The sequence below is a fragment of the Pygocentrus nattereri genome, chromosome 17 (assembly GCF_015220715.1).
Source record: "Pygocentrus nattereri isolate fPygNat1 chromosome 17, fPygNat1.pri, whole genome shotgun sequence".
Classification (NCBI taxonomy): domain Eukaryota; kingdom Metazoa; phylum Chordata; class Actinopteri; order Characiformes; family Serrasalmidae; genus Pygocentrus; species Pygocentrus nattereri.
Window position 1 is genome coordinate 14,585,458 of NC_051227.1, and position 12,784 is coordinate 14,598,241.

The window sequence follows — 12,784 nt, forward strand, 5'->3', positions numbered from 1 at the left end:
TTTGACCAGAATCTCCAGAATTTGGATTTTTGAGACATCCTGGGGGTCCCAGACCCTCCCGGACCCCCTGTCTTTCACACTTTGGCACTTGCATTATCATAAAGGTGATCCTTCCTCGGCTTTGACTGAGGTTTGACCTCTGTCTCGACGGTTCAGCTCTAACAGTCACGGTTCACAGGTAATGTAATTTATTTAAGCAATTTGGTGGCCGTAGATCATCACAGCTGTGATGTTATTGGTGATAACACTCCTCGAGTGTTCTACTGCTTTAATCTTCTTCTTCTTTCGCCTGCTCCCTTTAGGGGTCGCCACAGCGGATCATCTGCCTCCATCTTGCCCTATCCACTGCCTCCTCTACTTTTACACCAACCGTCTCCATGTCCACCTTTACTACATCCATAAACCTTCTCTGAGGTCTACCTCTTCTCCTTCTGCCCGGCAGCTCCATCTCCAACATTCTTTGCCCAATATATCCACTATTCCTCCTCAACACATGTCCAAACCATCTCAACCTGGCCTCTCTGGCTTTATCTCCAAACTGCTCCACCTTCACTGTCCCTCTGATCTGCTCATTTCTAATCTTGTTCTACTGCTTTAATACAACAGTTAAATTAATAAAGTAAGAAATTAATTAACTGGGCCGTTAACGCGGTGTTTAATATGTTTTAATGTTCAGCTCCTTTCTCCAAATTATAGTTCATTAACCAGCAGCTTGTTGGTATGTCAGAGTAACAAAACTGACCCAATATCAGGTTCAGCTCAGTTCGGTCAGTTTTTTCCATATCAGTATTAATGTTGCTTCTTACAGCCCGTTTAGTTTGGTGAATGGTATTGGGTTCATTTCTGGCTGATTCCAGGTTCTTCAGCTGTTCTTCTGTCACAGCTGCCGACTGAAAAGCTGCTCAGTGGTGACGACAGTTCGGGAATTTAGTGTCGTCTCATCTTCAGAGTCGGACCAAATCGGCTGTTGGTCAAATGTGATCTTAACAGTGTCCGTTTTCTGTTTGTGGCAAAGTAAGAAGTAAAAACGTTCAAATGGCTTGAGCGTCTCCTACAGCTGTCAAAGTTGTTGCTTAGCAACAGCATCTCAGCAGAGTGACACAGTGTTTGTGAAAAAGCCGTGATGTGATGGTGAAACAACAGCAGTTAGAACTTTCTCAACCAATCAGCTCACATGGCCGGAACTAACTGTTGTATACTATAACTCTGTTTGTGCCGGTTTTGCTAGACGCGTGTGTGAAGTTGTGGTCGTGTGATGAGGATGTTTGGGTTTGAGGATCTTTCTGTAAGAATGAAATCCTATTCGCACTAAAACATCCAGCAGATTATGAGGGCAGTTTAAGAAGATTTGGAGCTCAACACATCTCTGACTGCACCCAACACCACCACCCCCCTCCCCACACACATACCCTCGGCTCTCATTCTCTCTCTCTCTCTCTCTCTCTCTCTCTCTCTCTCTCTCTCTCTCTCTCTCTCCCTCTCTCTCTATCTCTCTCTCTTTCTCTATCTCTCTCTCTCTCTATCTCTCTCTCTCTCTCTCTCTCTCTCTCTATCTCTCTCTCTCTCTCTCTCTCTCTCTATCTCTATCTCTCTCTCTCTCTCTCTCTATCTCTCTCTCTCTCTCTCTCTCTCTCTGTCTCTCTATCTGACTCTCTGTCTCTGTAGTTCTGGAAATAACGTAAAAGGCTCGATTTCTAACCACAGCCCTGTTTTTTTGAAGACGGTTTCATAAGCCAACCTTACTCGGCCTGAAGAGCACATAGTAACTGCACAAATCCATTTTAGACCAGATAGAAGCTGAAAACATTAACACCATTACTAGTTATATTTAAATATTTTAAAATAAAAAATGAGGTATGTTACAAGTTGGGGTGGGTGGTATTGTGGGTGGTATGAAGGTATGAAGGTATTTTATTGTGATAAATTTCAAGTTTATTTGTCATTGGCACAACATGTCAGGACATTTATGCACATTTATGTTAATTTAATTAAGAGACCCTTATTAGTCCCACAACGGGGAAATTTCACCTCTGCATTTAACCCGTCCGTGCAGTGAAACACCACATACACACTAGTGAAGACACACACACACACTAGGGGGCACTGAGCACATGGTGGGCAGCCCTATCCCCACGCCCGGGGAGCAGTTGGGGGTTAGGTGTCTTTTTTAAGGACACCTCAGTGATGTACTGTCAACTCTGGGGATCGAAACAACAACCTTCTTTTCACAGGGCTGGTTCCCAAACCTCCAGCTCACGACATTGTCGTGAGGCTCAGGTAATCACTCTACAGAAAATAGAAATATATTAAATATACACAAAATATTGAGACACAAGTGACTTAAGTGTTCTTGTGATAAATTATGTCACAATATGCTTTTCTGAGTATATCCTTAATATCATCAGCACTTAAGGAACACTGATCATTTTGTTTGATGCAGTTTGTAAAACAATGTAGTGTATATATATATTTATATTTATTATCTTCCAATCAATCTCAGAAAAAGCTAAATACTGTGAGGCCCGTCATGTATTGTGAAAATGTTTTGAAGTGTTATGATATATTATTTTACCGTTTTGCACACCCCTAGTTAGACTCACTGTTATTTTACTCTCTTAAACAGTTCATTATTACACATGAACAATATTTCAGCTTCTAAACTGCACTTTTAAAAATACTGGTCTATAGTATCACACTCAACTCCATCCTCTGGAACTGCCGTCTCAAACCAGATTTTATTCTAGCATCTTACTTACCCGCCTTATTACCCCACTTAGCTGACTTATTACCTCACTTGTCTCACTTATTACCCCCCTTATCTGACTTATTACCCCCCTTATCTGACTTATTACCCCACTTATCTGACTTATTAACCCACTAATCTGACTTATTACCCAAATTATGACTTATTACCCCACTTATATCACTTATTACCCCACTTATCTGACTTATTACCCCACTTATCTCACTTATTACCCCCCTTATCTGACTTATTACCCCACTTATCTGACTTATTAACCCACTAATCTGACTTATTACCCTAATTATGACTTATTACCCCACTTATCTGACTTATTACCCCACTTATCTGACTTATTACTCCACTTATCTGACTTATTACCCCACTTATCCGACTTATTACCCCACTTATCTGACTTATTACCTCACTTATCTGACTTATTACCATACTTATCACTTATTACCCCACTTATCTGACTTTGTACCCCCCTTATCTGACTTATTAACCCACTAATCTGACTTATTACCCTACTTATCACTTATTACCCCACTTATCAGATTTATTACCTGACTTATCTGACTTATTAACCCACTAATCTGATTTATTACCGTACTTATCACTTATTACCCCACTTATCAGATTTATTACCTGACTTATCTGACTGTTCCTCACTGATCTCTTTCTTTGCCACTACATACCCTTTAACTTTAGACTCAGCACAATGTAAAGGTTACAGGCATGCTTGTGTGTATTTATGACTGAGTGAGGCTACGTTTACATGTTTTATTATATTTTGATTTTATTTATATATTTTTTAGGCATGTGATGGACTGGCGACCTGTCCAGGGTGTGTCCTGCCTTCCGCCCGATGACCGCTGGTATAGGCTCCAGCACCCCACCGTGATCCAGAAAGATAAGCGGTTTAGATGATGTGTATGTGCATGTTATTTATGATAAGTAGAAGATTAGAAATGAGCAGATCAGAGGGACAGTGAAGGTGGAGCAGTTTGGAGATAAAGCCAGAGAGGCCAGGTTGAGATGGTTTGGACATGTGTTGAGGAGGAATAGTGGATATATTGGGCAAAGAATGTTGGAGATGGAGCTGCCGGGTAGAAGGAGAAGAGGAAGACCTCAGAGAAGGTTTATGGATGTAGTGAAGGTGGACATGGGGATGGTTGGTGTAAAAGTAGAGGAGGCAATGGATAGGGCAAGATGGAGCCAGATGATCCGCTGTGGCGACCCCTAAGGGGAGCAGCCGAAAGAAGAAGAAGTATGTGCATGTTATTTTATTTTATTTTATTTTATTTTATCTACTACATGTAACTGTGTGTCTGATAACGTGCTCTGTGAGCTCCTGTAACCAAATTCCTTGTATGTGCAAGCAAACCTGGCAAATAAAGCTTGATTCTGATTATTTCTTTTCAACATTTCAACATTTTAAACATTGAGACTTTTATTTTGAAAGTTAGGCCGCGTAGAGCGCCGCGGTACAGTATCGCCCTCTGGCGGTTCTGCGTGGAGGCGCCGCCCGTCAGTTCCGCAGGAATTTCAGCTATTCGACTCGTTTCTGCTCCGCTCGACCGAGAAAATCTCCGTAAGTCGACATTCTTCGAGTTTAGTCGCGTCTATGCAGCTCTGTGACTCCTCTGCTTGTTTTTAAACGCTCCCAGAGCAGCTAGTCCCTGAATTTTTGTTATAAATGTTAGTTTTGTTGTATTTCGCTAGACTAGCCAGCGTAGCTGCACCGCTAAAGCCAGTTTCCTGCAGGTTTAGCTTCTCTCTCTCTCCTCGTAAAGTCACTTAAAACTGAACCCTGCTGACCGAAACATCAACCTTTAGAGTCTGTTTTACCTCGTATTAGACTTTTCTACCTGGAATGTGTCTGTGGAATCGGTTTAAAAGCAAAAAGTTGACGTTTCGCCAGTTTCTTGTTCGAATTTTCCCGGTCCACCTTAAATGGTACGGCGCTCACAGTGTGGCACCTCTGGCTTTACGTTGCTGCTGCACTATTTAAGGTGGAACGGGGAATTCAAGCCAGAAGCTGGCGCTGCTCACATTTTTCATTCAATGCAGTTGGCTTAGCTAAGCTAGTTAACTGTCCAGCCCTTCCACATTCCCACAGTCTTATCAGTGAACGCGGCTAAATGCTAAACTTAAAGGGAAAACACCGATTTTTCAAAGTTTCTCCATAACTCACTGGTTGCGATACAAACCAAGTCACGCAGTGTGATTTGATGTGAACAGCAGTGTAGAGCAGGGAGTAGAGACGCCTACCAACGGGTTTTCTGTACAGTGGTGGTGATGGGAACCAGGGGTCACCATGGCTCACAAATATAGCCATTTTATTTACCATCCCAAACCATCTGTTTCACGAGGTGCACGTGTTCAAAACTTCATCACAGAACTGTCGTAAGACAGTGTCTCAGACATCAGGCAGTGTGTTCATAACTACATAACCTTTTGTGTGGGAGCTTTTAGAGGTAGACGTCTGGTTCCCATCACCGCCACTGTGAGCAGTTCTGATTCGGTAAGTTTCTCTAGTTTCACACCAAACCGCTCTGAATGAACTTTGCTGACATGTTAACCATTTAATCATGCAGAAAGTCTGAAAGATCAGTGGAGTTCCCCTTTAAACCTTATGATTGACAGCACTGATGGGCAGTTAACGTCCCTCATGAACACTTTACACCGCATTTAAACAGAGACAGACTTTTTTCAGACGTGTGATTTAACTGAACTTAGCGAGCGAAGTGCAGATCATATATATTACTCTCACTGGTCTATATCAGGTAAACATATGTATATATATATATATGTGTGTGTGTGTGTGTATATATATATATATAATGATCAGCATTACATGCTTTTCGTTTAAGCCTAATTAGTCTGATCCTGTGTGTATTATAGTCTTTATTCTTACTGCAGTTGATCTGGAAATGAAGGCATGTGTTCTGCTTTTATCTGTGCCTGATCCATGATACATAGACAGGTAGGCAGACAGACAGTCAGATAGATAGATAGAAATACAGACAGATAGATGAGCAGACAGATAGGTAGATAGACATGCACGTAGATAGATAAATGGACAGACAGATATACAGGTAGGTAGACAGACAGATAGGTAGATAGACATGCAGGTAGATAGATAAATTAGGCAGACAGATAAATGGACAGATAGACAGATAGGTAAACACACAGACAGATAGATGGACAGACAGATAGGCAGTCAGACAGATATATAGACAGATAGACGGACTGACAGACAGACAGGTAGATAGATAAATAGGTAGACAGATAAATGGACAGACACACAGATATGTAGGTAGACACACAGACAGATAGATGGACAGACAGATAAGTAGATAGACATGCAGATAGATGGATGGACAGACAGACAAGTAGATAGACATGTAGGTAGAGGTAGACAGATGGGCAGACAGACAGGTTTGGTTTATTGGCCTCTGTGGAGATCGGTGTAAAGCCGGTGTAGAGCTTCACATGAAATTAAAGGAGAACTCCACCAATTTACCAAAATTTCTGCAGTCGATGAGTCATAAACAAAGTCAGAGCGTTTTGGTGTGAAGTGGTTGATTGTAGAGACTCGGACGTCTTCACCGGGGGATGGTGATGGGAACCAGGCGTCGCCGTGACTACAGCACTAATAGTAGGTTCACCAGTGAACCTGCACGTCTTCCGAGCTTTTGTATGGAACGTTGATGATGGTAAAATAGTGGAAAACCTGCGTTTTCTTTGGGAACTATTTTGGCTCCCAACGCCCTGCATGTATCCCTCCACCATGAGTGTGTGTTAAAAATACACCTTTTCATAAACAGACGCCAGGGAGTGAATTCACAACTGCTTCATGCAGTGATTGGGAGACGTCTGCGTTCAGGCTTAGAGAACATTTAGAGCAATGAAGATTTGGACATTAATGTGTTAAACAAGTCAGAAATATTTCATCCCTCTGTTATGGATGCAGAGCGTGAAATTTGCCTACAAGCCAGCGTGTCTTCCCTGCCGGGTTCAGTTCAGTTAAAAAAAGGCGCAGAATGAACTTTCTGTGGTTTCGACTCGTTTTTGAATCGAGGATGTGCAAACGACAGCTCATTTCCTGTTCTGTCAGCATCTGAAGGCTACCTTTTGTGGCTTATGTGAGCTGAAGAGCCTCGTGGCGCTGATGTTACTCCACCTTTGGGTGATTTCTCGGATGCTCAGAGCCGTTTTCTGCCGTTTTTAAGTGAAATATCTGTTATTTTTTGCAGGGTTGGATCTCAGATCAGAATGTCTCAGGCTGACAAACTGAAGGTATGTACACATGTTTACTTTCATTTCAAGCCTGTGCGATGCGACCGTTTTGGTCTCTACTGCAGCTCCAGTGAAAGGGGAACTCCACCTATTTTTCAAAATTCTACGTAATTATGTAAACAAAGTTTTTCAGAGTGATTTGGTGTGAGACACTCCGTTCTAGAGAAACTTACCGAGCCGCAGTGATGGTGATAGGAACCAGACATCTGAACAGTTTAATGCATCTAAAAGCTGTTTTACAGACGTTATTACATGAAGTGGTTTATGAAATCGCTGCTTGATGTGTGACACGCATACATGCACTCAATAATCCGATCATAATCAGATTTCTGCAGTTATCAGATTATTCATATGGTCATGTAAGCACCACACTCCAATCTAGAAATCTGAATAAGAAATCTGATCAAGAGGCTGGATTTTAGCTCAGTAATCAGATTTCTCAGTGCTGTAAACTCTGATTTCCATCGGATTTCTCAGTCTGCGCATGTGTGAGATCAGATGTCGCGAGACGCAGCAAAAACACTGTTGGAGCAACACTGAGACCAAACACGAAATGAAGGATTTAATTATTCTTCATCTTCTAGATGATTTATGTTCATATTTTCACGTAAAGTGATGATGTTTTTTTTTTAAAAAGCAGCATCATAAAGTTTTACGTAACGTTTACGTCGTGTCTTCTGTGAGTTTATTGGCTGGTTGTAAAGCAGAAATCTGATTATTGTCTGACTCATGAAGACATAGTTTACCCTTTTGTGTTGATCGGGTTACTGACAAAATCTGATTTTCTGCAGTTATCGGATCATTGAGTGCGTCTGTCCGCACTGTCTGAGTGTGTTTACATGCTTTACAATTTCTTATTTCTGCAGGTATCTAATTACTCTAGTAGTCATGTAAACAGCACACTCTGTTTTCTTAGATTGGAGTAAGGTCTAGAAATCAGATTAGGAAATCTGATTAAGAGGCTGGATTTTAGCTCAGTAGTCGGATTTCTCAGTGCTGTGAGCTCTTACTCTGATTTCTTTTGGTGTGAAAACAGACAGCAGTACCGGAAATAAGCGAGCAAACATGAACCCAAACATGAAATGAAAATGTTAAATATTCTGTGGGTGTGTGTGGGTGTGTATACACACACACACACACACACACACACATGCACGCACGCGCGTATGTCATACATCATATAAAATATCTATTACTCTTTACACCAGGGGTCTTTAATTAAAATTCAGTGAGGTCCAGTTACAGAAAATTTCCTCAAGCGAAGGTCCAGAACATCATAATGTCATGATCTCAGTGCATCATGACTCAGTGCCATATACTGTTTACTGAAGTAGCCGAGTAGGAATTTCAACATCTTATACAGTCGACAGCTGAATATCAGACCAAATAAAGTCCAGTTCAGTCAAATTTCAACAACATTTACTGTCAGTTTTCTCTTTTTAGAGAACGACATGTGAAATAACCCTCTGACTCACTTTCTCCTCTGACTGCTGTTTCTCACCTCGTCCCTCCCCTGTGTGGTGTCACTCACTTGAGTCTCAGAGCTCATTGTAATGCACAAATCTGATTGGCTGAGTAGCATCACATGTGATATTTCCAGTGCATGTGATTTGGTCTGTGATACTCCGGCCACTAATGCCGTACCGTAATGACAAGAAAAGATAGGACCACTCATTAAAACAGGACCACTCCGTCGATATTAAATAATTCTCCATATTTTATTGGTTATTAATGACGTCTGCTTTACATTGTCTGTAAATTTCATGAGTGGACAAAATGATTCGGCGGGGAAAAGTCTGGTTCCACTGACTTATATTAAAAGTCATTTTATTTTTCATTTTCCAATAAAAAAAATATATACGTGTGTGTGTGTGTGTATATATATATATATATATATATATATATATATATATATATATATATATATATATATATATATATATATATATATATATATATATAGTGGTGTAATGATTTCTTTTTCTCAGGCTGTGTTAATTTCACAGTCTGAGAAATCATGTGACTTGCTAGGACACTCAGGGCAAATATTTGAGATTGTTTACTCGGCTTTCAGTAAATATTACAGTGATTTGTAAGTGCAGTAAATACTCGACTGTGATGTGGCCTAATGTGAAACTCTTCAGTGTTTATTAACTCTTTAAAATCAAGACTGTTTCTGCCTTTTAAAAACATGACTCTTCAGTTCTCTTCTCCCATTACCTGATATAAAAAGGACCTGATCTGTCAAAGCTGAAAGCGTGTAGGGCTGTTTTAAGCTTGTTTGGGTCATAAACACACTGAGTGTCACATTTATGGGAAATAGATTGATTGATTCGTTAGTTGCAGCTTTGATGTACTTGGCAGGTCTTTCGATGTTGTCTATGAGCAGATTGTGTTTTTTTTTTCATCAGCAGGGACAGTTCACCAACCCAGAGACTCCTGGGTATGTGGGCTTCGCCAACCTGCCCAACCAGGTTCACCGCAAATCAGTGAAGAAGGGCTTTGAGTTCACCCTCATGGTCGTCGGTGAGTAATGATTGATTTTACTGAGTCACCTGGTCTTATAGTGACCACTCTCATGGTGTGGAATCAATGTTGTTTGCAGTATCAATTAAATGAACATCTAATCTGTACATATTTGACTTTTTAAATGACTGTTTAAACATTAAGAATCACCTGTCATGTTAATGATTGCTGTTTTATTTAATAAAATATTGCACTGGGCAAATGGAAATGTTATAAAATAGACACCAGCATGTATTTTTAGATGTTTTAAATCAAATCAAATCAGATTTATTTGTACCGCCTTTCACAACTGATGTTGTCACAAAGCAGCTTCACAGAATTACAGAAAAGACAAAGTTTTAACAAGAATGTAAAAACCCCCAGGTGAGCAAGCCAGGGGCGACAGTGGCAACGAGAAACTCCCTCAGAGCTGAGGAAGAAACCTTGGGAGGAACCAAGGTTAAATCGATATTTAATGTTTTTTTTTCAAACAATAAGATGTTAGTAATTATTTATTCATGTGAGAATTAAGATACCAGTCCAGTATATCAAGATTTCTTGTCGTCTGCCTAAAAGTTCAGTCCTCAGTTTACACAAGGCATTCTTGATTTGAGTTCATATATAACTTCGTTCTGTATTTTATCAGAGTTTCATTCTGGATGTTAGTCCTCTTAGAACTTCATTCTGGACGTTAGTCCTCTTAGAACTTAATTCTGGACGTTAGTCCTCTTAGAACTTCATTCTGGACGTTAGTTATCTTAGAACTTCATTCTGGACGTTAGTCCTCTTAGAACTTTATTCTGGACGTTAGTTATCTTAGAACTTCATTTTGGACGTTAGTTATCTTAGAACTTCATTCTGGACGTTAGTCATCTTAGAACTTCATTCTGGAGGTTAGTTATCTTAGAACTTCATTCTGGACGTTAGTCCTCTTAGAACTTCATTCTGGACGTTGGTTATCTTAGAACTTCAATCTGGACGTTAGTTATCTTAGAACTTCATTCTGGACGTTAGTCATCTTAGAACTTCATTCTGGACGTTAGTTATCTTAGAACTTCATTCTGGACGTTAGTCATCTTAGAACTTCATTCTGGACGTTGGTTATCTTAGAACTTCAATCTGGACGTTAGTCATCTTAGAACTTCGTTCTGGACGTTAGTTATCTTAGAACTTCGTTCTGGACGTTAGTTATCTTAGAACTTCGTTCTGGACGTTAGTCATCTTAGAACTTCATTCTGGACGTTAGTCATCTTAGAACTTCGTTCTGGATGTTAGTCATCATAGAACTTCGTTCTGGACGTTAGTCATCTTAGAACTTCGTTCTGGACGTTAGTTATATTAGAATTTCGTTCTGAATATTAATTTTATTAGAATTTTAATCTGAACAATAATTTTATTATTAACTTCATTCTGGATGTTAATTTTATTAGAAATGAACTGATGTTTTTCAGCTCTTCGTTTGTTTTCTATTCGTTTACAGAGCATTTCTTATTTATTATTTACACTTTCTACTAATTATTTCAGATCTTAAGTCGAAGCTTCCTGTGAGTTTAAGTATCATATTGGATTTTTGGCTTTTCTGGTCTGAAAACGATGAACAGCTTCATGTAAAGTAGAAACTGCTTCTTGTTAAAATAGAAGCATGACGTGTAAAACGTAATCGTTCTTTTAGATGGAAGTAAGGGGGGGGGGGGGGGGGGGGGGGGCTGTGGAATTCTGGTGGGAGGAAAGGCTTTTTTCCCTCTCTGAGTGGTTTCCTTATTATGGAAGTCACTGTGGGAATCCGTCCTGCTGCCAGGATTGTGTGTCTGCGCTGGAGAGCAGCTGAGACTCTGCATTTCTGTCTCTTTGGCCGTAGGAGTCCAGCTGCTGACCGGCCATGTGTGCGGTGGGGGTGGGGGGTTGGGAGGTTCACTTTAGAGTCACTCCTCTGCCTTAAAATAAGTCAGACTGGAATGTAGCGGCTGATTGGTCACTTTCAGCTCCGCAAACAGAGCAGGACGGCCTGCTGTTTCATACAGAGGAAGAACAAACAGACAGAAAAGTGAAAACTGAGAACAGCACAGCAGAGAAACACTGACAAACACACACAGCTGTGCAGCCACACGTTAAATATGTACTGTAATCTGTGCGCCTTGATTGTCGTGTATAGAAGTGGGTGATCATCATTATCATGATAAATTTCATCACAATACAATTCACTGAGCAGATCATGGATGATGTAAGAATTCCAAAATGCTGATCAACTGCATGTAGAGCTGCGCAACAAGGCCAATAATCTTGTCACAAAAAAATTCATATTGTTCGATATTGATATACACTAACTGGCCACTTTACTCAATGCATTTAGGCATGTACAGGTGGTCAAGACAACTTGCTGAAGTGCAGGCCGAGCATCAGAACGGGGAAGAAAGGGGATTTAAGTGACTTTGAACGTAGCGTGGTTGTTGGTGCCAGACGGGCTGGTCTGAGTATTTCAGAAACTGCTGATCTACTGGGATTTTCACGCACAACCATCTCTAGGGTTTACAGAGAACGGTCCGAAAAAGAGGAAATATCCAGTGCGCGGTCAGTTGTGTGGACGAAAATGCCTTGTTGATGTGAGAGGTCAGAGGAGAATGGGCAGACTGGTTCTAGATGATAGAAAGGCAACAGAAACTCAAATAACCAACCAAAATCTCCGAGGAACGTTTCCAACACCTTGTTGAAAGTGTGACGCCAAGAATTAAGGCAGTTCTGAAGGCAAAAGGGGGTCCAACCTTTTACTACCTAATAAAGTGGCCGGTGAGTGTACATTGCGATAAACATCAAATCATTATTTCTTTCAAGTGTAAAGGTAGGATTTTTCTCCTGGTCAAAACATGACAAAACATGACAACTCACCAAACAGTGGAACATCTCACAGATCTGTCATGGGACAGTGGGAGAAAGGTTCTGGTGGTGAGCGCTCAGCTATCTGGTTACAACAATGGAATGGAGAAGTTGTTTAGTTTCTCAACGTCAGCTTAGTATGAAAAGCGGACATCAGCTGTCTCAGTTCATCGATCATGGATCGCACCACCTCACTGCCGTCACTTCGACCACATCCATGTCAGAGCACATCACAGTATTCAGACACCAGCCTAGCAGACAACTGGGTTTCTCTATTCTGTCGTAGTGTTTGAAGGGTGAACCCTTCAAACTGCATGAACCCACTTCTTTCCTTCACTTTCACTGCCTGGGAAAGCAGTAATA

General features: G+C 40.7%; 1 protein-coding gene across 2 annotated transcripts in view; it reads left to right on the plus strand.

The window, feature by feature from the left end:
- The first annotated feature begins 4,264 nt into the window (after nucleotides 1-4,264).
- Nucleotides 4,265-12,784, plus strand: part of sept2 (septin 2) — a 30,807-nt gene continuing 22,287 nt past the window's right edge. For both annotated transcript variants that reach the window (XM_017706351.2, XM_017706352.2), the window contains exons 1-3: nucleotides 4,265-4,334; nucleotides 7,003-7,045; nucleotides 9,457-9,571. In XM_017706351.2, the coding sequence (XP_017561840.1) occupies nucleotides 7,022-7,045; nucleotides 9,457-9,571 (139 nt within the window). In that variant the 5' untranslated portion in view covers nucleotides 4,265-4,334; nucleotides 7,003-7,021. The remainder of the gene's footprint in view (nucleotides 4,335-7,002; nucleotides 7,046-9,456; nucleotides 9,572-12,784) is intronic.